Here is a 25,367-nt window from a genome sequence, read left to right on the forward strand (position 1 = left end):
GCAGGATGTCTGTTTCATACTTGGGATTTCTCTTTTAGGAAAAATTCCTGGAAATTGGAAGTTTACATTTCAAGCCAGTGCCATCAAATCCTCACTATTTCTTCTACTGCCCACCATCAGCCAAGAAAGAGGTAGGCATGAGGCTGTCCTGGAGGCACCTGGTCCTTGTGGAGTAGCTTTTCTTGGTGTCAAATATGGATTTGAGGCTGGCAGACCCATGGGTAGACTTAGTCCCTGGAGCTCCCATCAACACCTGATGATGTATTGCTTGGCATGGTTGTAGTATGTGCTCTTTTTCTCTCCATCTCAGGAAGAGGCATCTCGGGATCAGGCAGACAGGAAAGGCAGTGAGGACATGGAGGGATCAGAGGCAGAAATGGCAGCTGAAGAAGGTAAAATTTGCTTGCTCTGTCTTGGAAAAGAAAATGTCTGTCCATGTGATGATGCCTTTCAGAGCTGGGTGTGTCTGGTTGGGTCTCAGAGGTGTGGACCTGGTTTGCTGACAGGGAACCTGTATCAACAGGAGCAGTGTCTGGGTGCTGCATTGCCACAGAGAGTGACCCAGAGCTGGAGGTGGAGTACCGTGAGAAGCTGGAGCACGAGTTCCCAGACACAGATTCCCTCTCAGACTCCAACACAGTGAACCAGGATGATGACTCCTTCAGCGTGCTGGGAGGGGACTCTCTCAATGAGCAGGAGTTCCTGGAGCAGGAGATGCCCCCGCTCTTTGTGCACCTGACCTGCTCAGTGAAGCTGCGCAGCCAGCACAGCTCCATGCCCGTGCAGTCCCTGCCAACCTGTCTAGGTAAGAACAATTCTTGCTGGGGGGTTAAATGGCAATAGGGCTTCTGTCAGGTCCCTGCTGGGTGAGCAGCCCCTGGAACAAACATGCTGTGTCTTGAACAGCAATCTCCCTGGACCAGCCTTCACTGTAAACCCCCAGGGTTTGCCATCATCAGACAAGGGCTTTTCCACCAGGTCTCCCACTTGCTGTGGGATTGGTCATGGAAGGTTGAAAGGATCATGGAAGATGATGGTGGCCTTCTTGAGCCTGTCCAGGTGTGTGTGACAGCCACCTCTTGCAGTCTCTGTACTTGCCACCAGGCTGGGTATGTGTGCAAGCAGAGATGTTTGTTGCTTGAGTCCCTTGGTTTGTGATCTCTCCTCAGGGGAAGTTCTGGGCTGCCTGGAAAGCTGCCAGGGCTTGAACACCATTGACTTGGGGGACCTCTGTGTGACCCTGGACATCTTTGTGTTGACACTGCCCCTGGAGATAGAAGTTGTGAACACAGACATCCTCCACAACAGGTAGGTGGAAAGAGGCCCAGCCACCCACCCTCTGTCTGCCCTGGCCAGACAGTCATTCTTGGCTCATCTCCATGTACTGAGGCTTACGATTCTTCTTCTCACAGAGCCCGTCACAGCCTTAAGAAAACTAAAATATTTCCTAGATAGGCTCACCTTCCCTAGAGATCCCTTTTGTGCTCTCTGTGTCTGTTTATCCTCTCTGGCTGCAAGGCTCAGGCTGCTCTCTCTCCGGTGACAGATGCACCTCTGAGAGCAGTGTGTCCTTCACGCGCTCTCCAGGGCAGCCGTCCTCCTTCCGCTCGGACGAGGACATCATGCACAACCTGGAACGGCTCCCTTCCACTGGGGATGAGAGGTATGGCACTGCACAGCCCTCACTGCTTCCTTTTACTGCCTGGGAGCTGCATGAGTGAGAAGGAATGGTTGATTGTTTGTCTCCTCTCTGCTAGGCACCCTGCCCTTTCCAACCTCCCTGGAGTGCACAGGCAGGCTATTGAAGCCACCATGAATGAGGTAAGCCAGATTTGCCTCCCTGCTTCCAGCTAGAGCACTCAACTGCTCTTCCACACTTCCTAGCCTGCTCCAAGCTGCAGCTGAACTGACTGTTAGGCTTCCTGGTGTCACATAGGATGTTATCCTTGTGGTTCCCAAAAGTGTGGGATTACCCTGAGAAAATTCTTGCTTGCAGTTGGGTTGGGCCAGGCAGAGCTGTCTTCTAAAGGCCTTTTCTTAGGTACATTCAGGAGATGAGGGAGCTGGGTGATGAGAGAGGCTACCTTCATCCTGTTGGGGCTTGGGTGAGAACAGGGGGTGGCTTCCAAACTCAGGTCACCTGGATGTTGTTCTGTGTCCTTGCTGTGCTCAGATTCGCTGGCTCCTGGATGATGAGATTGTGTCAGCGCTGCGTCACTCGCAGGTCATCAGCACCTCCATCCTGCACAGGGTGGCCACCCACATCTATAACTCCAAGGGCAGGCCCAGCTGCCACAGCGAGGTGGTGCTGCTCCAGTTTGTCTTTGGGCCTGAGCACTCTCTGGAGAAGTTCAAGGAGGTAAAGAGAAAGCCCTGAGGCAGCCCCATGCTTTGCTTGCTAGCAGGATGCTTATTCTTCTCTGTGTTGCAGGAGTTCAGGAGAATGGCTCTGCCAGGCTACATGCTGAATGCAGAAGGCAACGACTACCACTATGTCTCCATCAGCCGCCTGCACTCCAGGAGGACTGCTCCAGAGCCTTCAGGGACACCCTGCTTGCAGCAGCCAGCTGCAGGGGGCACCAGGACAGGTGGTGGCCAGGAGGGGACCAGTGAAACAGAAGCAGAAGGCTCTGAGCTGTCACACCACACAAGCTGTGTACTCCCAGAAGAAGGCCAGGGTCTCTGGGAGTGGCCAGAGAGTGAGACACGCATTGTGCCAGACACAGGAAACCCTGCAGGTGGAGGCAGCCACACACAGAATGAGGTGAGAAGCACTGAACAATCTGTTGGAAGCACTGAGAAGCTGTGGGACACTGATGACAAAGAGGCATGGTGGGATTTTTTTTCAGTGCCTGTTTTTCTGGTAATTTTTGTGACTTTGGCTTTATGCAGGCTCCAGGAGATATGCTGAGACTTGATCAAAGCAGAGCATCAGGCCAGGACTCCATGGAAGAGGCAGTTCCAGAGACAACCATACAGTCATTGCCATCATCATCCTCTGAAAAGGGAAACAGTGAGAAATCACCACTGGTGACACCATCTGCAGCAAGCCTGTCCGAGTCTGTAACACAGGGCAGGGAAGGTAGGAGCTGCAGTGTGGGCAGGATGTACCTCAACATCAGAAACTTTAGAAGGAAGAGGCCAGTTCTGGCTGTGACATACATAATATAACTGCTACTCCTGGTTCTGTCCCTAAATACCTGGATTAGTACCAGGACTTTGGTCTCTTCCTTGCCAGGGTGCTGGCAATTCAGTGCTTAACAGTACCCAGGATGCTGTGCTGCTGCACTGATATCCCTGATGACATGACTGATATTCCTGGTGACTTCAGAGTGGCTGTGAGAGCCCCATTCCCCAGCACTGCCTCCCCGTGGCCAGCACAGCCTGGTTGTCCTGTGGCATGATGTTTCTCCAGTGGATGGGGCATGTGATGGGGCTTAGCAAGTACTTTCATGGCCAAACCCCTCTTCTCTTTGCAGGCTCCAGCAGGCAGCGCCCCAGCCGTGTGCAGAGCCTCGTGTCGAGCCAGGGCAGCATGGACTCCGACCATCTGGGTGAGCCTGCCAGGGCAGGGGGGCACTGACAGTGACACACATGGGGGTCTGTGTGCCTGGGCTGGGGTGAGCCCTGAGGGCAGGGTTTGTGAGTGGCTGCCCTGCCCAGGGAGGAGGTGTTTTGCCAGGCCTAGGGCTGAAGTGAGGCTGCATTGCAGGTTATGATGGGGGTAGCAGTGACTCGGAGTATGAGGAGGCGTTAATGAGTGACCAGGAACCCAGGTGTCCCCTTATGCCGGATTTCTGGCTCATCATAAAAATCCATCAGGACCGAGTGGAGGTCTACTACCACACACGGTAAGGAGGCTCCCCTGTCTGACCACTGCCTCTCTGCACTGTGACCTTGTTGCCACTCACTCATCTCTGGATACAATCTCCTCCTTGCCCAGTGTGGGTGGGAAGTTGCAGGACTAGACTGGTGCTCTATAAGGGGAAAATTGCTATCTTTTCCCACTGTGTTCCTGCTCCCAGCACCCAGTGATGGGCCCTGTCCAGGTGCCCTGCTGACCCCATCCTCCCTTTGTTCATAAAGCAGCCTGAGTGGGGAGAAGGCAGAATCAGCAGAGACAGAAGAGGAGCAGCCAGGGGAGTGCCAGAGTCTCAACCAGGTGGTGGTGAAGAAGATCAGTGAAATCTGCAGGGTTGTCAATCAGGTAATAAATCTTAAGAGGGCACTAACAGAGCTGCCAGTGATTAGATGGTTTAGATCAGAAGGGACCTCTGGAGGTTGTCTAGTCTGGGCTCAGCTCAGAGGGTCTGGGGAGCCAGTTCAGCTGGTGGAGTCCCAGCTTGGGGGGTCACAGGAAAAGGGACTCAGTCTGTCCCTAACACTTCTTGTTGTCTTCTGTGGCTGTGCAAGCAACAGAAGCAATCTTTCCCCATCCTTTGCAGCGCTTGCTGCTGCAGGACCTGCATGACAGCCACATATGCAACTCATTACTGGTGGCAGAAAGTGAGGAGGACATCTGGAAGAGTGAAACACCCTATACTTCATACAGGCAGCGTGTGATGCCCACGGATGGTATGGATATTCCCTTAGCCATGCCTCAGCTGTAGTGCTACAGAGATGCCTAAGAAGGTGTTAACTTCCATGCTGTGGCCCCAGCTGTGTCCTATGTTCTTTACAGATTACTCTGTAGAAGAGAGCTACCAGCCCCGGGACTACCTGGCTGCCACCATGCAGTTCATGCCAGGGCACTTTGCCTGTGGGGTGGTGTGGAGCACACTCATCCACGTGCATTCACGCCTCAAGATGGGCCCCAACATGGGTGTCTCACGAGGTGCGTACAGCCCAGGCTCCTCTGTCCCCTGTGGCATGTCAGGAGTCCAGCTGCTGGCTGGATTGGCACTCCAGGGAAGGGCATGTGGGATAGCTAATGTCCCACATTGCCCACAGCTATCCAGGCACTTCGCTCCGTGCTCAACGCCTTCTCTGTGGTGAACAGGAAGAATATGTTTGTCTACCAGGAACGTGCCACTAAATCTGTTTTCTACCTCCGGTAAGAAGCCAGCATGACTTGTTGGCCTTGCTATGTGTGTTACACAGACTGAGGGCTCCTTGGGACAGAAAGTGTCTGCCCAGCCTCAGGGACCGTGTTGAGACCAAAGCAGCAAATATCTGATTTCTGATGAGTTGGTCACATCAAGCAAGACCCATCCTGCTCTCCCTGTGCTAAGCCTTTACATAGGAGCAAAAATGGTGGCTTTTTTGAGGGAGCCAGAGAGCAGTTTCTCCACAAACTCCATATTCTAAGGACTAGTCCCCACAAAGTGTACAGGGGAGAGCAAGGAAGATGCGGATCTTCTGTGGATGTACGATGCTGTCATCCTTGGGAATGAAGGCTGACATGGCTTTCTGTATTCAGGCTGACTGAAACCACCCACAGTGGGAAGGTGTGGGAAGCAGAGAGCAGCCTGAGTGCATCATCTCGCTCGCTGGCACTGACACGCAGCCAGGAGCCCATTTACTCTGAGGATCTCATGGTGAGTCTGCTGCTCTCTGTCAGTGGATGTGGGTGCTCATGGTCACAGGAGTGGAGGCAGCTCAGTAGTTCCAGCAACGTGGATTTTATGTGGGGTAAAACTTACACTAGAGATGTGTGGAGTGGGCAGCAGTGGGTGGCATCTGCCTGACCCTGCTGGCAGCCTGGGACAATGATGGATCTAGAATTCATGTGAAACTACTTCCACATGGCTGCTTTTGTTTCTCCAGGGTTCTCGTTCCTCTCTGGACACTGCCTCATGCCGTAGTGTGGACTCTGCCCGCCCTGTGGGACAGATAGACAGACACATCCAGCTGATGGTCCATGGTGTTGCCCCAGCGGGTATGTGTTAGAGCACCTGGCAGCAGAACTGTGCTGATGTAAAGCAGAGGAGCAAAGCTCTGCTCCCTGCCCTCTTTGCTTGAAGAGAGAAATCTCACTCCTGAGCAAATAGCTTTTCCCTAGCCCAGAGCTGCTCTCTGTTCTGTGTGGTTGAAAATATAAGGAAAGGATCTGTAGCCCACAGTGAAGCCTCCTGCAGACCCTGTGCAGGAGTGCATTTGTCTTTGCCTACTGCACCAGCAGTCTTCTGTGATCATGAACCCATAGAAAAATATGTCTGAAGAAATTGATGGTGGGGAAAGTCATGTTCCCTGTGGGAAGTGTGTGAGGATGGTACATCATAAACAGGGAGGGAGAGGTGGCTGTAATCATTCTTACTGGATGGGGTGAAAAAGCTGCTGTTACCTGTGCTCTCCTGTCAGGGCCTGAGATCACAGACGAGCTGGTGAAGGTGCTGCGCAGACGCCTGGATGAGGCCACCCTGGACATCATCACTGTCATGCTGGTGCGGAACTGCAAGCTGACCCCAGCAGATGTGGAGGTACCTCACTGCCTAATCTGCTCTACTCATCCCAGGGCACTGTCCTACATTTTCACCTGTCTCAGCTGCTCCTGCCCCAGGGGCAGATTGCTACATCCTGTTCCCTGCTCCAGTGCTTGGTCAGCATTCACTGAGGGATGTACTGTGTGGGTGCCAGGGTAGCTGGGAGATTCCCTCTGCTGGGTTTGTAGCATGTGTGTGTGCCCTCCTTCCCACACCTTGGAATGAATATCTGCCTGCATTTTGGGGCTGTCCTGGGCAGGGCCAGGAATTGGACTTTGATGATCCTTGTGGTCCCATCTAATCAGGATATTCTATGATCTGTCTCAGGGCACTGTCTAGAGTTCTGCCCACCACACTTCTCCCTTTGCAGAGCCAACTGACATCATTTTTATCAGTATTAGAGCCCCAGGGCAGGCTGCTAGTCCCAGCTGGGTTTTAAAGGCTCCTGTGTGCAGTTTATCCAGCCCCCCGGGACGCCGCCCACCGAGGTCCTGCAGTTCTCGCTGCCGCCCTCGGCCGCGCCCTGGCTGCACGCCGTGGCCCATTACCTGCGCCAGAACCTGCTCATCTTCCTGCACACCCCCAAGTACACCGACAGCAACGTGGAGCACCACTTCAAGGTGAGCAGGGCTGGGGCTGCGACAGCAGTCTGCCCACCTTCAGCTGCTGCCGGGGGTGTTTGTTGGGCAACTCAGACACCATGTGGCCAGCTCTGCCATGGAGGGTTGGGGAGAAACTGACACTAACTCCTGAGGCCTGGGGGAGTTTTACAGGACAGCACATCCTGATGAACCCAGACAGGCCATGCTGTCATGACAGGCAGTTGCTGTGCAAAAAGCAGCAACTACAAAACTCATGCCCACAGTCATCTCCCAGGAGCATGGGAGATGACCCCCTTTCAAAGCTGAACCTGGCTCCTTGCATGGCTCCCTCAGATCTAAGGACTGAAACATCAGGATTAATAAAAATTTGGGAGCTGCTACCCACTCCTTAGCATGGCCATAGTAAAGACAGATACGTAGTGCCACATAACTCTGTATGAACTGTAAGATGTTCCTTCACCCAGCAGTGGTGATCCCTGTGTTGGCAAGTGTTTTGAGTAGATCTAGATTTGATTCTACGGGTTTGGGAATCTGCATATACACAAGCCTCTTTCCGTTTAAGGCAAGTTCTCTAATCTTTGTCAGTATTCTTCCTTGTTCTCCTTAGCACTACTTCAACCACAATGGGAGCGTCCCTGACCAGGATCTCTATTTGTACAACAAGCCAGGTGGCCAAGGCACTGGTGGAAAAGGTATTGTACTCACTTCTTCTGAAACAGGGTATGGGGGTGTGTGTTGGGAGGTGTTTCCATGCTGGAGAGCTATGAGTGATTGAGGAGGGTCAGTGGTGGGGGAGTGTGTTCCTCCATGGCTGCAAGGTGGGTAAGGTGTGTGCCTGAGGCTCTGCACACCTCTGCACGTGTGGCAGAGCAAAGTAAGGCCTCCCACAAAGCAACTTGCTAAGCTTGACCTATTGCTGCAGAAAGCAGCTCTAGACACAGCCAGACCTCAGTGTGGGGCACAGAGGCTCCATGGGGCTGGAGGTGGGAGCAGTTGTGGCAGAAGCCTTGCTGCAGAGGGAAATCTGGGTGTGTGTGGGCAATGTCCTTGCTTTTTCTCTAGACTGCTGGAGAGGGGATTGGGTAGGGCCCGCCCTGCAGCAGGTTGGCAGGTTGTCACATCATGTTTTGTCCAGGCCGTGTGGTCTGTCACCTGGCCATTGTGTGACTTGTGCCCCTCGTGCACTGTTTGAATGTTCTTCTGTTGTGTAGGTACCATGTCGGACCTTGTGCAGCACCTCTTTCCACTCTCTCACTTCCAAGGTAGCACCCCTGGCTCCAAGTGTTACTCCATCTCCTTTTGCCATGCAGCTCTCTGGTCCCAGCTGTTCTTGTTTTCCTTGTGTTGTGGCTTCAGCTCTGACTCCTCTGTATGTTTGTGTGTGTATGTCTATAGCTGAGCCCTGTTTCTTGCTGGCTGGATAAAGGAGCAAACAAAACCTGTTGCCTTGAGGTGGCAGCTCAGTGATTCCCAGCTTGCAAGCAGTGAACTCCAAAGTCCTGCATCTTTTTTTCCCACAGGTCCAAACAGGCATCTCTTCACTGAGGAAAACGGGAGTCCTGGTGTTTCAAATGTCATTGATGCTCCAGGGTGTAGCATCTTCACTCTCCCAGTGGCTGTGTCCTGGTGTGGGGTGTTCCCTTGCTTGGCAAAGGGCTGGAGTGACCAGGCACTATTAGATGTGTGCTTTGTAATCCAGTGACCCTGGGTCAGAAGGGGCTCAGAGACCCCCACAGATGGGAGATAACAGTTCCCCAGCACCCCACGTCCAGTGCACCAGGCAGTAAGACCCTTGGCAGCTCTTGCTGATGTACCTCACTGAAGCAGAGCAGAGATACAAAAATGGATGTAAAAGGGAAATGTGCCAGAGGCTGAAGAGACCGAGTGTAGGAATTTATCCAGGAGAAGAAAAGGGGAATGGTCTATAATAACCACATGATCATTCTGCCATTTTGGTGGCCTAGGGCCAAGTGCCAAGGCAGAGTGTTGAGGAGTTTGTGCCCTTTACTGCTTAAAGAAAGCAAGTCTGGTTGGTAGAGCTCATATTCACTGTCATGTGGGGCAGATTTCCTGCTCTGTATTGACACCCATATCCTGCAGAGCTGCCCTGCTGCAGCAAGAGGCTCTGTGGGGATTGCTCATAGGTGTAGTTTCCTTTCCTCAGTGTGGATGCACATGAGCTGCCCTCTGATTTGAACCTCTCTCCTTTGTGAGCATCTCTCTGATCCCAGTGCACTCTCCCTTGTGTCTGCTATGTCTTGGAGGAAAGGTTGCTGCAGAGCTTGTGCTTCACAGGGAATGATGGACACTGGGTGGTTGTGCTGCTGAGCCAACAGGCAGGGGCTGAACTTTTATCTGCAGTGACTCCAGGCTAGTCCTGGGTGTGAGCCTGCCTTAGCCCCAGTCCTGCCTGGTTGGGGTGCATGGGGAAGGCACTTGATCCTGTTCAGGTGTACAGTGAGGAGGGTGCTCTGAGTGTAGTCTGCAACAAGGTGTCCTATCTGCAGGGACTATACATCCCTCACAGCCTGGAGGGGGATGATGAAGAGTATCTGGGCCCTGCACTCTGTCCCTTAAGAGGACAGGCATGGTGACCCCCATCCTGGATCAATCTGCATAAAGGCTCTCCTGGTGCAAATGGAGATACTTTCCTCTTGCATGTGATGCTGGACAACCCAGGAAGCTCCTGCAGGGCAAGGTGAAATCTGCTGTGACTCTACAGGAGAGAGATTCTTGGAATGACAGGGACACCCTGTGCCAAACATGCTTCTTACCCTGGCTCCCCACAGGCACAGCTAGCCTCTGCTCCCCTGGCTGCCTCCCCTTCTGTGGGCCCTGCCTGTGACACTGAACTCAAGTGGTGACACGATGGTCTCAGCTGGCAAGGTGCAGGCAGGCATGTGGGGCTGTGCTTGGTGGGTGTTGATGGAGGCCGTCTCGGTTCTGCCCCGCAGGAATCGCGTGCATTGCGCTGACATTCGTGGATGAGCACGGCAGCCCCACCTTGCTGCCCCATGGGGACAGGCCTGACCCTCTGAAGCTGTCTTGCTCCTCTCCCATCGTGGGCCTGCTGCAGGACAGCGACTTTGAGAGCCTCACGGCCGTCAGCAGGCACCAGCCTGGGGCGGAGCCCCTGCCTTCAGGTGGGGAGCTGGCCAGCAGCCATTGCCCACAGCCTGCCCGTCCCCTGGGGCACCTCGGGGGCTGGGAAGGCAGGGCTGAAGAGCCAGCAGAGCTCCCCTTTCCCCACAGAGCCTTGCGTGCGGGTGCGCCTGGATATCTGGGAGAAGGGCAACATCAGCCTGCTGCAGCTGTCGGAGAAGCTGCGCGGGGCCCTGCGCCACGCGCTCTGCGACGCCGTCATGGAGTTCCTCGTGCTGCCGGCCCCGCTCTGCGTGGAAGCCGCCTGCCCCCTCAGTGCTGCTGACCTGGAGGACCTGAGCTCTGCGGGTGAGAGCCTGGCCAGGATGGGCACCTTGGGCCTTCACCCTGCCTTGCTCCTCCTGCCTGGCCTGCAGGAGCTTGGCTGTGCTGGGGGAATCTGGTTGGGTGGGCAAGGAGGGAGAAAGCTGCTCTCCCCTGTGGTGTCTTGGGGAAGAAGCATCATAGACATTGGTGTTGGAGAGATATTTAAGGGTCTGTCTGTTCCCTGAGACTGAATCCACTTTACTGGATGTCACTGATGGCTCTTTCCCTTCTCTCCAGCCAGGCTCTGGCCAGACACAATGGGGTACCCAGCAGCTTTGCAGGGGGAGGCTCTGCAGAATTTGATTTGCTTTGTCTCCCCAGGAGGCCTAAGGAGGACCATGTCAGAGACCAAGGGCCTGGCCCTGGCCAGTGGGGGGCCTGGCAGAAGCTGTCCTCCACCCCTGCACTTCACCTCTGCACCTTCACCAGGCTCTGGAGAGCCAGTGACACCCACAAACAAGCTGGGACGCCGCAGCTTCTGGGACATGCTGGTAACGTGGCTGAAGGAACAGGGCCTATACCGTCCTCGTAGTGTCAGAGGAATGGACAGGAGGGATCTGGCTGGGAGTGGGAAGCCAGGCTTGCAGCAGGGACTTTGAGATCAGGGCACTGACTGGGCTGTGTATGTATATAATGATTACCTTAACTTATCCCTTCCTCTCCCAGAGCAAGACAGAGTCCTCAGAGCTGGGCAGCCCCAAGACTACTGATGACATTGTGCTGGAGAGGCCAGAGGAGGCTCGCACCAGGCGGCGGCACAAGACAGAGAATGTGAAGCAGCACCTGAGCCAGGATCGGGCCACGGCCACAGCTGAGCTGGAACAGGCACAGAGGCAAGCACAGCCTGCAGGCTGGACAGCCAGGATGCTGTTCCCCCCCCAGTCTGTTGTACATTGCTCTGCATCCTGATGGCCTCTGGACCACACTCCTTTTCCTTGTAGTTTCTCCCTTACACTGCAGTTTAGGAAAGCTGCTTTCCACACACAAAGCCTTATCCCTTACTGCTGGAGTGTTGCTGGGAGCACAGCAGTTTCTCCCTGCCAGAGATCCCTTCTCTGCACTGTGGGGCCCTGTGCAACACTTGACACTCATGGCTACTGACCAAGAGTGACCCAGCTCAAGGATTGTGTCAACCCAAAAAGGAGGCTCCCAGAGCTCTGCTTTGGAGCTGTGAGGGGACTGTTGCACTTTTCTACCTTCACTACAGATGGCTGATGTAGTGTAACTGTGCTTCTCTTCCCTCTCCTCAGGCGCCGGGCCTGCCAGTTGGAAGAAGGAGATGTAGGTACCATGCACCCACTCTTCAATCAAACCTGCCAGCAGTGGATGGCATTCATGAACCACCTGGGTATGTGTTTCAGCTCCTCCAGATGGGCTGGGAGTGGGCCCTTCTACCCAGAGCTCTCAGGACAAGTCCTCTTCCAGCAGCATCCATCTTCATTCCTTGCTGGTCCTAGTTACACACCCTGTCTCTCCCCAAACCTCCCCAGAGTCACATTGGTGTCAGGGCCAGCATCAGCATTAGGAAGCTATTGCAGGAGGCCTGGCATGTGCCTGTGCATCAGAACAAGCATTCTAAAGCCTGGGTTATATCTGCCATGCTCCAAGTCTGGGGCTTGCTGAACTTGCCTGCAGCTGCTTTGGAGAGACCTGGACTCCAGCAACCGGCTGTGGTAGTGCTTGAGCTCCCAGGTGTAGCAGGGATGGAGTATCTGAGCCTCTGCAACATGCTGTGGGACTGTGAAGTTTCATGGGAGACCCTCTTGCAGGCAGGGAGGGAGAGGATTGCAGGGATTTGGTGTCCTACAGTACATCTTCCTGCAGGGTGCCCGTCGGTGCAGCAGTGCTCCTTGGAGATGGTTTCTCGATTCCTCCTGTCCTCCATCCTAGTGGAAGTGGTGAACCTGGTCACTGCCCTGGCAAGTGACACCTCTGTCAAAGTGTTTGAGCAGATCTGGTGAGTTATGCAATTCACAGGTGGCTGTTTAGCACCAGCAGGTGTTGATCAGCTGTACTTCTACTGCCACAACGCTACTTTGCAGCCACCTCTGGGGCTTTTCTTTGCAGCTACCATCAGGGCACTGCCTTCCTGCCCTACAAGTCTGGTCAGAATACCAGCCCTTGCCCTGGAGTCATCAGACACTTCATCCTGCTGGGACGCAACTTCCAGCAGTGGCGTTGCAGCACAGAACAGGGTGAGTGCCTGGCTGTGGTCCCTGGGACTGTGCTGGGGTCTTTTCGGGGGGACATCAATGAACAGGGGTCCCCTCCTTACTGGGACAGACTGCTTGTGCCCTGAGGTGGGCACTGGTTTTGTCTGCTTTTGCTTTCTGAGACCATACTCTTGAATGTGCTTGTGACAGTTTATTTCAAGATGAGCTGAGCAGTACTGTGGCAAAACATCCTGTCGTGACATCTTAATGGCATGGTGGGACATAAAAGTGGGATGAACCAGTACTGAGGGTCATAACTATGGCTTCTTCCAGTTCACAAAGGGCTCCAGCGCTTTGAGGCCATGGAATTCAGCTCAGCAGAGAGAGGCTCTGATCCCAGCCTTGTTGGTCGAGACCTGGTGCCCCGGCAAAGGTTCCTCTTCATGGAGATCATTGACAAAAAGGTAGTAATGGCTGTGGCTGTTAACAGGGGACTGTAACTGAGCTCTTGCCATTCTCCCTGTTCCAGCCTGTTATCTGAAACTGGCTGCAGCTGCAGCAAGTACTACCAGAGCACCTGGGGCAGCCTGAGCCACCATGCAGGCTCTCTCTGAGCATGTCCTTAAGTTTTCCTCCCCTTCCTCTCTCTCCAGCTGACCCTCTACACTTACAACTGGTCCCCAGACCTGGGGGCCAACTTGAACTGCTCCCTGACACGCCTGCTGCAGTGGCAGAATGCCCGGTCCCACATCGTGCACTGCCTGATCAGCCAAAAGCTGGGACTGTTCCACCACCACTGCTTCATGGACACGCCCTGGCATGAGGACAGCAAGCAGGTAGGGCACCACTCCAGGCAGGGCAGTCTTTTCTTCTTCAGGAAGGGTCTGGGGGTCTGAGGAAGCTTGCAAGCACCTTTTGTGTCTTGATTGGCAGGGCATCCCCAGACATTCATATGTCCAACTTGACCATTTCCAGCCAGACTGTTGCCCTGCTTTTGGAGACAGGTGATAAGAGAAGCCAGGTCCTTCTGCTGGCAGCACTTATTGGTGACTGAATTACTTAGAGTGGAGGCTAAGGAATGGGCTCCCCACTTCACATTAGAGTCATGGTGGGCCCAGGTGTGCTCCTTTTCGAACTGGTAGTGAGAAGGCTAACACAGATCTCAGCAGATGGCCAGAATTGGATTTACTCTGGGGGTTCTTGCTGCAGGGCTGGCAGTAAGGAGGCTTTCATGGCTGTGTCTGTGTGCTTAGGAGCCAAATCCTTTCCTGAACTCCACTTTGGAGGTGGATGCGCTGATCCGGAGCCCGTGTCCCCCACCCAGCAAGGAGCAAGGCCGGCTGGGCAGCTCTGCCCGCAGCCTCCCGCCCCTGCACTTCCACCCCGACGTGGTGCCCTTCGACGAAGCCCTGCGGGATGTCACCACCATCAGGCGCTTATCCCATGGGCCTGACCTGGGACCTTTTGACCCTGTGGCTCGGCATGGGGCCCAGTTCCTGGAAATCAAGAGCATGGAGAGGAAAGGTAAAGCTGACTGGGGGCTGATAGCATGGGAGCCTGCCTAATAATCTCACTTCTGGAAAAGGAGATCAGAGCAGAACAAGAGTTTAGTTCTCTGTGGGAATGGGTTATGGCCTGTTCAGGATGGGAGTGAAGGAGAGTAGCAATACTTGTGGCTTGATGCTCTTGTGACTGCTCTCTTTCCTTCAGAACTGGAGAAACAGATGAAGATTGAAAACCTCTTTGTCACCTGGCAGCAGAGATCAGCTCAGTCCAACATGCCTATCAGTGTGAGTGCAGCCTGGACAGGTGGTGGGCTGGGCCTTCTTACAGCACGCTGGGAGCACCAGCAAAGGGGAGCACTGCAGCTCTGAGCAGGGTGTGTGGTGAGGGTGGTGCTAGGCAGTGGAGCAGTGGTGTCTGCTTGAACTTTTGGGCATGAACTCACTGCCCAGCACTGAAAAAGCTGTAAAGCAGGGGATTGGCCCAGTTATCTCCATGTGAGCAGCATTGCAGTGTCATGGAGAGCTTGCTCCCAGCCTCGGTGAGGGGTGTGTGCTGTAACTGTGCTCCTCTCATGTCGTGCAGCTGGCAGACCTGGAGACTCTGAAGCAATCCTCTCGCCTGGTTCACTACTGTGCCACCCCCTTGCTCTTTGACCCGGCCTTCCGGCAGCAAATCCAGACTGACCAGCTGGGCAAGGTCGAGGGGAAGGTGAGTGTCAGCAAGCTCCAGTGGGGTCAGCCTTTGTGCACAGGGACAAAGGAGCTGTCTTTCCCAAGACAGGGCTGCTCTGGCCTCACTCCTAAAATACAGGGTGGATTTGAATGCTGTAAGTTGGAAACTGAGAAAATCCTTGGGTCCTCAAAGCTTTTCTCCTGCGGCTACATTATCCCTGGAGAAGATTGATTTCCTTTTCTACTCAGGGAATTCAGGGCTGAGTCTGGAGAAGCCATCAAGGGCACTGTCTCGTGCTGGTCTGTTAAGGAAGCAAAACTTCCCTTATGCATTCAGCAGCCAGACCTGGTGAGCCTTTTCTGGACCCAGCAAATAGCCAAAACAACTGAAGGCAAACCAGCTGAATCCTGAGCAGGTTGCAGCCTGACAGACTAACCAGTGCGGATCCTGTAGTGGCTGTTCACACTCTGTATGTGTGTCAGAAGGAAAGAACAGGCTGTTGTAATTTATCAGAATGTCAAAAGGATTTTGACAATCTTTAAGCAGAAGTTGCTACAGAAATTGAACACTCACAGGTGAAAGGGAAAGTATCATCACAGAATGAAAACTTCACTTTGTTTTTGGAACAGAGGAAAAGGGAAATTGGTTATTGGATTTGAAGAGCCTTGCAGCAGAGGTTTCAAGGTACTGTATTGGTTTCTGTATCTCCAGGTCTTTTGCTGGGACGTATGAGTTGCCAGGCTTTGCAGTGCTGGAGGGCTGTTCAGATTGGTCAGAGCAGAAAAAGAATGTAAGGAACTCAAAAGGCACCTGAGTAGCCTATGAAATGAGAGCTTTTGTGGGAGCTGGGACCTGGTTCACAGTAAAATAGCACAATGTGGAGAGAAATTTGAGCCCTCTTGTATTGTACACTCACTGCAGAGCCTGTACAGAGCACACATCTCAGTGGTTTCTGCAATTTGTGAACAGTTGGGTGCAGCAGACACTGGTTAGAGTACATCAGAAAGAGGTGTTAGTATAATGGGTAATATTCTAATAAATTTCTAAAATACTTGTGTATTAATGTATTTGTATGGCCAGTTAGTGTGAGACCAGACATCTTGTGGCAAAGGCACTGAACTGGAGAGACTTGGAGAAGGTCAGAGAGTAGCTGGAGAGATGCCAGGTAAAGAGACATCTCTTGTGGTTGGTGGAGCAGATAGGCAGAAAGCCAGATAGAAACATGTAACAGAACTGCAGGCTTAAAGTAGAGAGATCAAAAAAAGAAACCTTGGGCTCTCTCAGCACATAGAAAAGGAGTATTCAAGACATCAAAGAAGAACTGAGTGTTTAGAAGGAAACTCTGTTCCTTTTCAGTGCTACTGAACTGCTAGGAAATCCTGAGAAGTCAGCAGGATTCATAAGGGGATTGAACTCTTACCATGGTAATAGGAGCTGAAGCTCTGGGCTCTGCATGAGCCAGTTGTGAGCCACTAACACTTTGTGGAAGCTGTTCTGGGGGAGGGAGATGTTCTGGAAGAAGCAGCAGGTTCCTGCAGGTTATTGCAGCACTGTTAGGTCAGTGCATGGCTGGGTAGATCTTGGATCTTGCACATTGGTGCATGCACTGGGACAGTGCTTGGACAACCAGATGTTAGTGCTCTCTGGCAGAGAGAGATCTACCTTTTGCTCGACCAGTGTACCTGGTGTTCCCTGCTGGGGCCAGTCACAGCAGTTCTCCTCAGGGATTTACTCTCTCCTGCAGAAGCGGCACCGCTCCAATGACTCCACAGCGTCGGGGAGGGACCGCAGCCACAGCTGTGACTCGGCAGATGCACTGCCCTGCAAGGGGAAGGAGGAGCCCTGGCTGCAGGAGATGTGCAATGCCTTCCTGCAGCAGTACATCCAGTACCTGCAGAGCATGGGCTTCATTCTGGTTCAGGTGCGGCCACCGTCACCTACCACTCGCAGGTCAGTGCCGTGCTGGGAGCCCTGGTGTTTGGGAAGAGCCAGCACACTGAGCTGTGCCCTGGTTTGGCACAATAGGGCTTGGCTCCCTGCTCAAGGCTGTCCCTGCTCTCATTTCCAGTAGCACAAGCCGAATCCGAGCTCTGGCAGCAATGGGAGTGGAGGGTAGAGGGTCCTTTTCCTACACGAAGCCGAAACCAGAGGGAAGCCCAAAGGTGAGTGCATTTCTGTTACAAGAATGGAACTGGGATGGAGGTCAGGCTGTGGAGTGGGCCAGTTCTGGTTGGCTTTTGAAGTTGTTTCAGGCAGAAAGGAGGTGGGAGGGCAGAGAAAGCATGTCTAGAGCAGCACCATCTTTGAGAGTTTGAATGTGATGAGATCTCTTTGCCCTCCTGCATGTCCTCCTACAGGCCTCAGAGCCCTTTCCTGGCATTGGGTGGAACCAGGTCAAATAATCAAAAGACTGGTAACAGCTTGGAGCTGCTCAAAAGAGGAATAGGATGACCTAGGGCAAGGATCTGCTTTTGGGTGAGATTCTGAAGTATTACCTGTCAGAGAACCTTCAGCATCTATGCTTAAGGGCAACTCTAGGGCAGAAGGATCTTTAGTTAGAGTGAAATGAATGCAGAAGTTAAAGAGGTTGGAGAAGATAAGCCTGGAATGGCTCTACTCTGAGAGCAGGCTGAGGTTCCTCATGTATAAAGAAGTGGCAGCTAGGGGGGAACAAGTCAGAGCTCTACAATATTGCAGCTAACCTGGAAAGGGATTGACCCTTTCCTGTCTCATTCAATACAACACCTAAAGACCATTAAATGAAAGTATTTGGAGCCAGTTTTAAAACTAAGGAGAGTGTTTCTTTGAGCAGCAGGTTTTGTGAACACAAAAGATTTTGTGAACACCTGAGTTTTGTGAACATGAGCTTACAAGACTGAATAAGTGAGTACCTGAGAGAGGAATCCACTGGAGTCTCTAGCTAAGTAGAAACTACCTATGGCTTGTGGAATCACCCTGGGATGATGGGTGCATGTAGCATTTACTCACCCTTTTCTGATACTTTCTTGGCATCTGCCTTTGGCTGATGTTGGTGCAGGACTGTGGGTAAGACAACACCTTGTAGATAAAACAAGAAGAGAGCAATCTGCTGAGCAAGTTAAGAGGGAGCAAATGAATTTGCTGGCAGCTAAACTCTGAATTGAGACAGGATGTCTCTGTTAGCTGCTGTATCAGGTAGGCACAATGGTCTGGGAACACCACAGCAGGGAGTGAGGTTCCATGGACACTATCGTTCCTTGGCTCAGTGTCCTACACTCTAGAGACACCTTGTCCTGAGCAAGCAGGAGGTGAAGGGATTGATGTGCCTGGTGTGTTCTCTCAAAGGCTGTTTATTAGGTTTGTTAGGATTCTTTTCACTGTCAGCTCTGCCATCTCCTCTCTTCTCTCCAGTGAGATTGCTCAGTTGATGAGGCCTCTCTTTTTCCACTTCTGCCACAGAGCATTGTGGCAGCTTCACACCCCTGTGAGCCAGAGAACCTCTTCAGCTTTGTCCTTCTCTTCCCAGAGCACAAGCCCTGCTGTTGCCACCTACCATCTACAGAGAGCTCTTCCAGGTGGGATTGTGCTCATGGAGTTGGCCTTCCAGGTAAGAAAGCACAAGAAACAAAGTATGATCTCTAGGGTATCTTCAAAGACAGTGTTCAGAGGTGACAAAGGGAGTGATGAGGAGCGCAGCATGGACATGTGATCCTTCATTTGTCCTGGCCCACTTCTTCCATGGTCCTGCAAGATTGGGATCAGCTGGAGATGATTCTGCAGGGCTCAGAGCAGTAAGAGTTGCCTGGAGGAATGATAATGAAGAGCTCAGCACCAGTTAGGGTGCTCTGTGCTCAGCCACACGTTGGCTGGTCTGGCTTGGTTCAGACAAGAGGCGAGACAGAACGTGGGGTGAGGGTGTCTGGGCCCCAGGCCAGGTGTGAAGGGGGGGGGCTGTGCTCCTTCCCTGGAGGGGCCCAAGGCTGTGCTGTGCTCACGTGCTCTCTCCTCCAGGGCTGTTATTTCTGTGTGAAGCAGTACGCGCTGGAGTGCTCGCGCATCCCCATGGGCCAGTCTGTGAACTCCCAGGTAATGGCTCTGCAGGCACAGCTGCTGCTCCTCAGGGTCAGGGGATGCTTCGTGGGGAAGAGTGATCTCTGGGACATAGTGGGCATTTCAGGCATTGCAAGTTCTGGAGACCTCTGCTCCCTCCTCGTGGAAAAGCAGAGCCTCACAGAGCCTTCTGCAGCCACGTGCCCTCCATGGCACTGCTTGAGCAGAGCTGGATTACAGTAAAAGGGGGTGGGAGGTTTGGCAAGAGGAAGACTCTTGTCCTTGCTTGGGGAGCAAGACAGAGCAGACTGGGGAGGAATAGAGCAATTCTGGCAAAGATGCCTGCTCCAAGGAAAGTCAGTGCATGGCTCTCTGCTTCCCTTGGAACAAGAAGGAAGTGGAATGGGAACAGGGACCTGTGAACATGATTACTGCCCTTTGCTAGAGGATATTACTTTCTGCACCAGAAAGGTTCCTTTATACCTCTGTGCCTTGCTCTGCAACACTCTGGGGCTGCTTGCTTCCTTCTCCTTTGTAGGGTCAGGGTGTCTCCTGCGTGTTCCCAAGTACACTGTATGTCTGTGTAGAGGCTGGCCAGCCCCAGGCTGTCTGAGACAGGAGGCATGCATGACCATACTGGCCTTTCCAAGAGAGCTCTGTAGCAAGTCTGGATCTTAGATATGCCAGGAGTGTCTCTCCTAAGCTTAGAGCCTTCCAGGATCTTGTCTGCAGATTTGCTGAGCCCTTCTTTCCTGGAAAGCTTGCACGTGCACGGGGCAGTGTTATGAGGCTGCTCTGATGCTGGGGCAGCTGCACTGGCTGAGCCATGCCTTGTCAGCAGGGCTTTGCAGGAGGGTGTGAGATGCCTGGTAACACTCCTGCCTTGACTCTGTGTCCCTCCACAGCTGTCTATGCTCTTCACGGAGGAGTGTGACAAGGTGCGGGACCTCATGCACGTGCACTCGTTCAGCTACGACTTCCACCTGCGCATAGTCCACCAGTACCTGCTGGGCTCCCACATGGCTCTGCGCCAAGGCTACCATCTCACCAGCTTCCTGGAGGATTTCATTGCCCATCACTCTGACATCCCCAAGTTTGGCCGGAATCACGTTTTCCAAGGTATGTAGATCAATATATGATCGGTCTGGGGTTGATCACCAGCACGTAACTTGGCAAAAGTCCTTTACAAATAAACCTCCTGACCTTTGGAGTATTCAGGGAGATGACAGGGTGAGAGTGATGGGAGGGTCTGAGCTCCAAGGAAGGTCCTTGTTGCCCTGTTGTGGAAGGGGCGGGTTGGTTCTGTCTCCTGGAGTAGATGGGAGGACACTGCTCTGCCCAGGTGAGAGGCACAGAGTGTCTCCTGTGATAGCAGTGTATTTTTCCACTAGGCACGCTGGCCCTGCCCACCAACATGATCACTGCACACCAGCTGTACAACTACATTGCTGACCACGCCAACACCTACCACATGAAACCCCTGCGCATGGCCCGACCGGCCACGGGCAACGACAGCAAGAAGGGAATACCGGGCACAGAGCAGAATGAATATGCACTGGTCTCTATTTGGAACAGGTGAGTGCATCTGCTGCAAGTTCCTGGAGCTGCTGGAGATTAGTGGCAACCTGCCAGTCCTGGGGACACTGCCCTAAGGTGCCAGCAAAGCTGATTGTTTTATACAGTGCCAGACAGCAGTTCTGGCCAGTCCTTCTGAGATGGCCAATAGTGGTGTGTATGTGTGCAGCTGCATTTGACATTTCCCATGGCACTTCTGAGGACTCCTGCTGTGTGGAACTCCCCGTGTCCGACAGTTCTGTTGTGATCAGAGAACAAAGTGAGGCTTCCTTCATACTGATGTGCTTTTTTATCCCAGCTCGGGCTCCTACAAGGATTCTGAAGGTCTGCGTCACCACGATGACTTCGATGTGTCCCTCCTGGTTTGCCACAGTGCTGCACCGTTTGAGGAGCAGAGCGAGGCAGAGAGACGCATGCTCCGGTGAGCACTGGGGGCCAGGGACAGCAAAGCTTCCTGGCTGGGGAGGAGGGCTCTGGGAGGGACTGGTTCTGTCTGGAATAGCACAGGCAGAGTTGGTGGTGTCTGGGGAGGATCACTGTGAGAACCTGGGCAGAGAAGCATTGTTTCGGACGGGGACAGAGGGGCCTGTGGTTCATTTGGAGTGCAGCTGAGAGGGGAGCAGCCCTTCCCCAGCTCACAGTGTCTCCTTGCTCCCAGGTTGCGTTTCTATGTCATCATGACGAGCCAGCGGGAGCTGTTTCCGCGGCTCACGGCCGACATGCGCCGCTTCAAGAAGCTGCCGCGCCTGCAGCGGGAGGTGCTGGAGCCCGTGGTGGGCCGGGCGGCCTGGGAGGCAGCGGAGCCAGAGCCAAGCCTGGGCCAGCAGCCGTCGGCAGAGCGGGAGCTGTGGCAGGACGTGGAGGACAGCGGCGAGTTCTATGCGGGGGGCACGCAGGTCAAACTGGGGCCAGGGCTTTTCTACACCTCTCCGCTCTTCCCCCTGCTGGCCTCTGAGGTGGCCTCAGCCCAGAAGCAGCTCAGCAGCATGGTGCAGCTGGCCAAGTGCCACTGCCGCAGGGACAACCTCTGGAAGCGCCTCTTCCTTCTGGAGCCTCTGGCTTCTGACAAGCTGAAGCTGGGCAAGCTCTCGCTGGTGGAGCTGGAGGAGCTGCTCGATGCCGTGCATGGGAAATCCATCGCAGATGTCGACCCCCAGCTGGTGAGCAGCAGGGATGGGGTACAGCAGCTGCTGTTCTGCTCTGGGGATGGAGTGGGGTGCCAGGTGAAGGGGCCTGCAATGCACATCTCTTCCTGCTTGGTGGGAAGGTAGAGGCAGGAACACAGCTCCTAACTGGCAGAGGAAGGGGGAGACTGCATGGACCTGCCTATAGAGAGTGAACAGCCCTCAGTCAGCATCCTCAGTGGGCTGTGAAGATTGCATCTGATTTGGGGTCTGAAAGCTGCATTATGGCTGCTGGTGCCATGGCTAGAGGGAGGCTGAAGATCAGGCCATTTCTATGCCCTCAGGAATGCTTCCTCACCATGACAGTCTCCTGGTACCAGAGCCTCATCAAGGTGCTGTTGAGCCGCTTTCCCCAGAGCTGTCGGCACTTCCACAATGCTGAAACCGGCACCCAGTATCTGGTAAGACACAGCCCATTGCCCACCTGCAGCCTGTCCCTGTGTCCTTGTCCTTTCTAACATGCTCTGTGACTCTCCTGACAGGTTGTGCTCAACCAGAAGTTCACAGATTGCTTTGTTCTTGTGTTTCTTGATTCTCATTCAGGAAAAACGGTGAGTCCTTGGGAACAGAACAACAGCTATGTGGGCTCAGGCCAGGAATCTGTCTAGATTGATCCAGCAGTGGCCAAGGCCAGGTGTGCATGAGAACATGACCAGGTCAAGAAGCTTGTAATGCTTCTCCTAAATACTGTCCCAGCACCTGAAAATCTATAGCTTAGGCCCATCCTGAGCTAGAAGTGGCCTTTGCATGTATTTAATAGCCCTCCACAGCTTTATTTCATTTGGTTAATTTCTGGCACTTGTGATTTCCCCTGACTTGCAGCTCTGTAAGGCAGCTGCAGTCTAGGTGAAGTTCCTTGGCTTATTTTTGAAACTCTTACTGTTCTTTCCATGTGATGTTCCTTTGTTCTTGTATTAGAAAAGAGTGAACACTTGATCCTCTTTCCTTCACAGGATTGCTTTTGGATCATTTTCTCAGCTGTCTCTCTATCCAGGCTAAGCAGTCCTTCTGTATTCAGTCCAAAGTCAGATCAGACTGAGTCTGGCTGGGAGGGGTCACCAGTGCTGTGGGCTGCTCCTGTCTGGGCAGAGAGGAAGGGTCCTAGCAAACCTGCAAGGGCCTTTACCTTCACTGAACTTGAGGGAAAAAATACTTTGATTTCAGCTGTGCTCCCAGGCAAGGTACAGGATAGGTCACAGGGAATGCAGCTCCATGTGAGAGCAGGGGATCTACAAGAGGCTTCAGTCCACAATAAGGCTTCTACAGAGACTGCAGAGTAACTGATGCTGTATAAAATAAATCATGCTCCATCTGAAAAACCGGTAGGGGAGACAGAAGAGGTCGTGCTTGCTGAAAGGCTGCTCAGTGCCTCCTGCCACCTGATGATCATAGTGTCACCTTGTGGTCATCGATATGATAAACCCAGAACCTCCATCCCCTCTCCCAGTGACTCTCATTTTGTAACAGAAATCCTTTGTTTTCATAACATTGTGTTTTGTGCTTAGCATTCATCCCATTCTTGTGGCCTCTCAAAACTCTCTCAGGGTTTTGGGGTTTTTTTTTTGCATTATCCCAATTGTCTTTTGTATTAGTGCCTCAAATTTTATCAGCATACTCCTCATCTTTGTACCAGACTTGTTAAAGTACTAGGCAATGTGACTCCCAAAACCTGTCCTGAAGGAACTCTATCTGTAACCTCTCTCCGTTTCCCCTTTCAGCATTGCCATGTTTTCATCTTATAATTTTTGAGTTAATTCCTATCTTTTCAGCTTACCTAAATTTCCCATGTGACACCACATCAAATCCGTCCTGAATCTCAGATAAGATGTACCATGATTCCTTTGTCTAGAAATATTGCCTTATCAAAGTGAATTTTAGTGTTAGCACATCACTTTGGTAACACTGGGCTGCATTTCCCTCATGGTTCTGTCTCCCCCACTCTGCTCTGAAACCTTGCATGCTGCTGGAGCTGGGCTCACAAATAACTTCCTTTCTCCTCCTAAATGATGGTGGTACGTTTGCTGTCTTGTAGTTACACAGCTCTTATCATGGCTTAACCAGTTTGTAAGGGACCCTGGCTACTGGATGTGCTACATTTCAACTCTGGAGAACATCCTGTCCCTGTGTCTTGCCTCCATGATGCTGATCTGAGTGCACTGAGTCACATTTTTGTTCTGCTTCAGCTCCTGCAACCTCTGCCTGCTCCCTGTTCCTCTCTGCCTTTGCCCTGCGTTTTCAGTACAGTCACTAGTCAGAGTGGAGCAGGCAGCATTTATTTTTAGGATTGCGGTGATTACATTTAATCTCCTTCCCTTCCCCATTTGTTGCACTCCTACTCTTTCCCTTAGAAGAAGAAATTTCCCTCTAATTTCCCTGGAAGCGCCTGTTATTGTGGAGGCAGTAGGATCCCCTCCTCTCCTGTGGCTGCTGCCAGGATTAGTGTAACTGCAGATGCATGAGAGCTGGGACAGAGTGGGCAAGTCCTTACACCGAATTTCCAGTAGAAAAATTGGAAGTAGGCTCAAACATGCTCCGTCACAGGAAGAGGCACTAGTGTAGTGCCTTTGACATTTTGGGACTTCTCCCACTATTTGCCTAACACTGCCAAAAAACTGTCCACACACCAGGGCTAGGGATTGCACAGTGCTTGTCTGCATCCTGTCCCCTGACCCTCTCCTCTCTCTTGGCAGAGCCTGACTGTGGTGTTCCGGGAGCCGTTCCCAGTGCAGCCCCAGAACAGCGAGAGTCCTCTGCCACAGCTTGTGTCCACATACCATCACCTGGAGTCAGTGATCAACACTGCCTGCTTCAACCTGTGGACAGGCCTGCTCTAGCACCGGCACCCTCATCCTGGAGCAGCGCCTGTTCCGACCTCGGCACGGCTGTGCCATGGTGACCTGGGGAGGAGCAGCTCTCTGGGGGAACCTGTGGGCACTGCAGGCAGCACTGCCAGTGGCACCTGTGGCTGCTGGCCCAGGAGCCTGGGGATGTGCATCTCCTCACTGGCTGGCTGTTATGGCCCTTGTGTGCTGTTTTCAGTGGGCTTGATACTGAATGGCCTGGAACCAAACAGCAAGGGCAGGAACTTGGCTGCTGCAGCCTGGCTGAAGCAGAACAACTCTCAGGGATGTGGCTTTGGCAAGCATAGATGAGTTCTGCCTGCTGGGAAGGCACTGAGGAGCGTGCACAGCACCCTCTTCTGCACAGGGCAGCACTGCACAGTGCTCTGGCTTCAGGAGGAAAGACTCCTGAGTGCAGGGCTGCCTGACTGGGCGGTGAGGACAACTGCTTCTGGCCTTTTGCTTGCCTTGGGAGAGCATGAATGGGACAGGAAGGGTGAACTGGATCACAGGAAGGTTTTATGGAGGTGTACATTTGAGCCATTGATCTATCTGTGAAATAAACTGAACCAGATCCCTGCTCAGTCACTGTAGGCTGTGGAAAGCTGCCTGTGGAGGATGCAGAGCAGCTGTGGCTATAGGTTGGGTTTGTTCTGAAATCTTGCACTTGCTCCAGAGCAAGAGCAGCAAGGCAGTCAGCCTTGAGTATCCATGTGCAGGCAGCTCCCAGCCTGTTACCTTGGATCAGACAGCCTGGGAGGGGACTGCTTGCTTCACTTGCAGCCCTGCTGCAGAGTCAGTGCTGGGCACTGGCAACAGCCATGAGAACTTCAGTACCTGGAAGTCCAAAGTCTTCTTTCCACAACTTCAGGCACAAGTTGGAATGCTCCCCTTATTGGGGAGACTTAAACCTCTC

The 25,367-nt window shown here is 53.1% G+C and overlaps 1 protein-coding gene across 6 annotated transcripts in view; it reads left to right on the forward strand.

The window, feature by feature from the left end:
- Positions 1-25,030, forward strand: part of SZT2 (SZT2 subunit of KICSTOR complex) — a 52,720-nt gene extending 27,690 nt beyond the window's left edge. For 3 of the 6 annotated variants that reach the window (XM_063165903.1, XM_063165905.1, XM_063165907.1), the window contains 43 exons: positions 39-131; positions 311-392; positions 524-805; positions 1,170-1,308; positions 1,547-1,663; positions 1,758-1,821; positions 2,174-2,359; positions 2,432-2,764; positions 2,893-3,082; positions 3,480-3,554; positions 3,713-3,851; positions 4,087-4,207; positions 4,446-4,575; positions 4,682-4,834; positions 4,951-5,053; positions 5,420-5,537; positions 5,767-5,878; positions 6,301-6,419; positions 6,878-7,042; positions 7,632-7,716; positions 9,979-10,167; positions 10,277-10,474; positions 10,814-10,983; positions 11,159-11,325; positions 11,743-11,840; positions 12,317-12,449; positions 12,560-12,687; positions 12,979-13,109; positions 13,299-13,481; positions 13,899-14,169; positions 14,356-14,435; positions 14,734-14,859; positions 16,568-16,773; positions 16,892-16,985; positions 18,329-18,409; positions 18,814-18,888; positions 19,758-19,971; positions 20,244-20,427; positions 20,726-20,848; positions 21,086-21,587; positions 21,896-22,012; positions 22,094-22,162; positions 24,302-25,030. In XM_063165903.1, the coding sequence (XP_063021973.1) occupies positions 39-131; positions 311-392; positions 524-805; positions 1,170-1,308; positions 1,547-1,663; positions 1,758-1,821; positions 2,174-2,359; positions 2,432-2,764; positions 2,893-3,082; positions 3,480-3,554; positions 3,713-3,851; positions 4,087-4,207; positions 4,446-4,575; positions 4,682-4,834; positions 4,951-5,053; positions 5,420-5,537; positions 5,767-5,878; positions 6,301-6,419; positions 6,878-7,042; positions 7,632-7,716; positions 9,979-10,167; positions 10,277-10,474; positions 10,814-10,983; positions 11,159-11,325; positions 11,743-11,840; positions 12,317-12,449; positions 12,560-12,687; positions 12,979-13,109; positions 13,299-13,481; positions 13,899-14,169; positions 14,356-14,435; positions 14,734-14,859; positions 16,568-16,773; positions 16,892-16,985; positions 18,329-18,409; positions 18,814-18,888; positions 19,758-19,971; positions 20,244-20,427; positions 20,726-20,848; positions 21,086-21,587; positions 21,896-22,012; positions 22,094-22,162; positions 24,302-24,445 (6,489 nt within the window). In that variant the 3' untranslated portion in view covers positions 24,446-25,030. Of the gene's footprint in view, positions 1-38; positions 132-310; positions 393-523; positions 806-1,169; positions 1,309-1,546; positions 1,664-1,757; positions 1,822-2,173; positions 2,360-2,431; positions 2,765-2,892; positions 3,083-3,479; positions 3,555-3,712; positions 3,852-4,086; positions 4,208-4,445; positions 4,576-4,681; positions 4,835-4,950; positions 5,054-5,419; positions 5,538-5,766; positions 5,879-6,300; positions 6,420-6,877; positions 7,043-7,631; positions 7,717-9,978; positions 10,168-10,276; positions 10,475-10,813; positions 10,984-11,158; positions 11,326-11,742; positions 11,841-12,316; positions 12,450-12,559; positions 12,688-12,978; positions 13,110-13,298; positions 13,482-13,898; positions 14,170-14,355; positions 14,436-14,733; positions 14,860-15,452; positions 15,498-16,567; positions 16,774-16,891; positions 16,986-18,328; positions 18,410-18,813; positions 18,889-19,757; positions 19,972-20,243; positions 20,428-20,725; positions 20,849-21,085; positions 21,588-21,895; positions 22,013-22,093; positions 22,163-24,301 lie in introns of those variants that run through there. The other 3 variants (XM_063165904.1, XM_063165908.1, XM_063165906.1) reach the window with 2 other exon arrangements.
- Positions 25,031-25,367: the final 337 nt, after the last annotated feature.

The sequence above is a fragment of the Melospiza melodia genome, chromosome 11, assembly GCF_035770615.1.
Source record: "Melospiza melodia melodia isolate bMelMel2 chromosome 11, bMelMel2.pri, whole genome shotgun sequence".
In the NCBI taxonomy this organism is placed as follows: Eukaryota; Metazoa; Chordata; class Aves; order Passeriformes; family Passerellidae; genus Melospiza; species Melospiza melodia.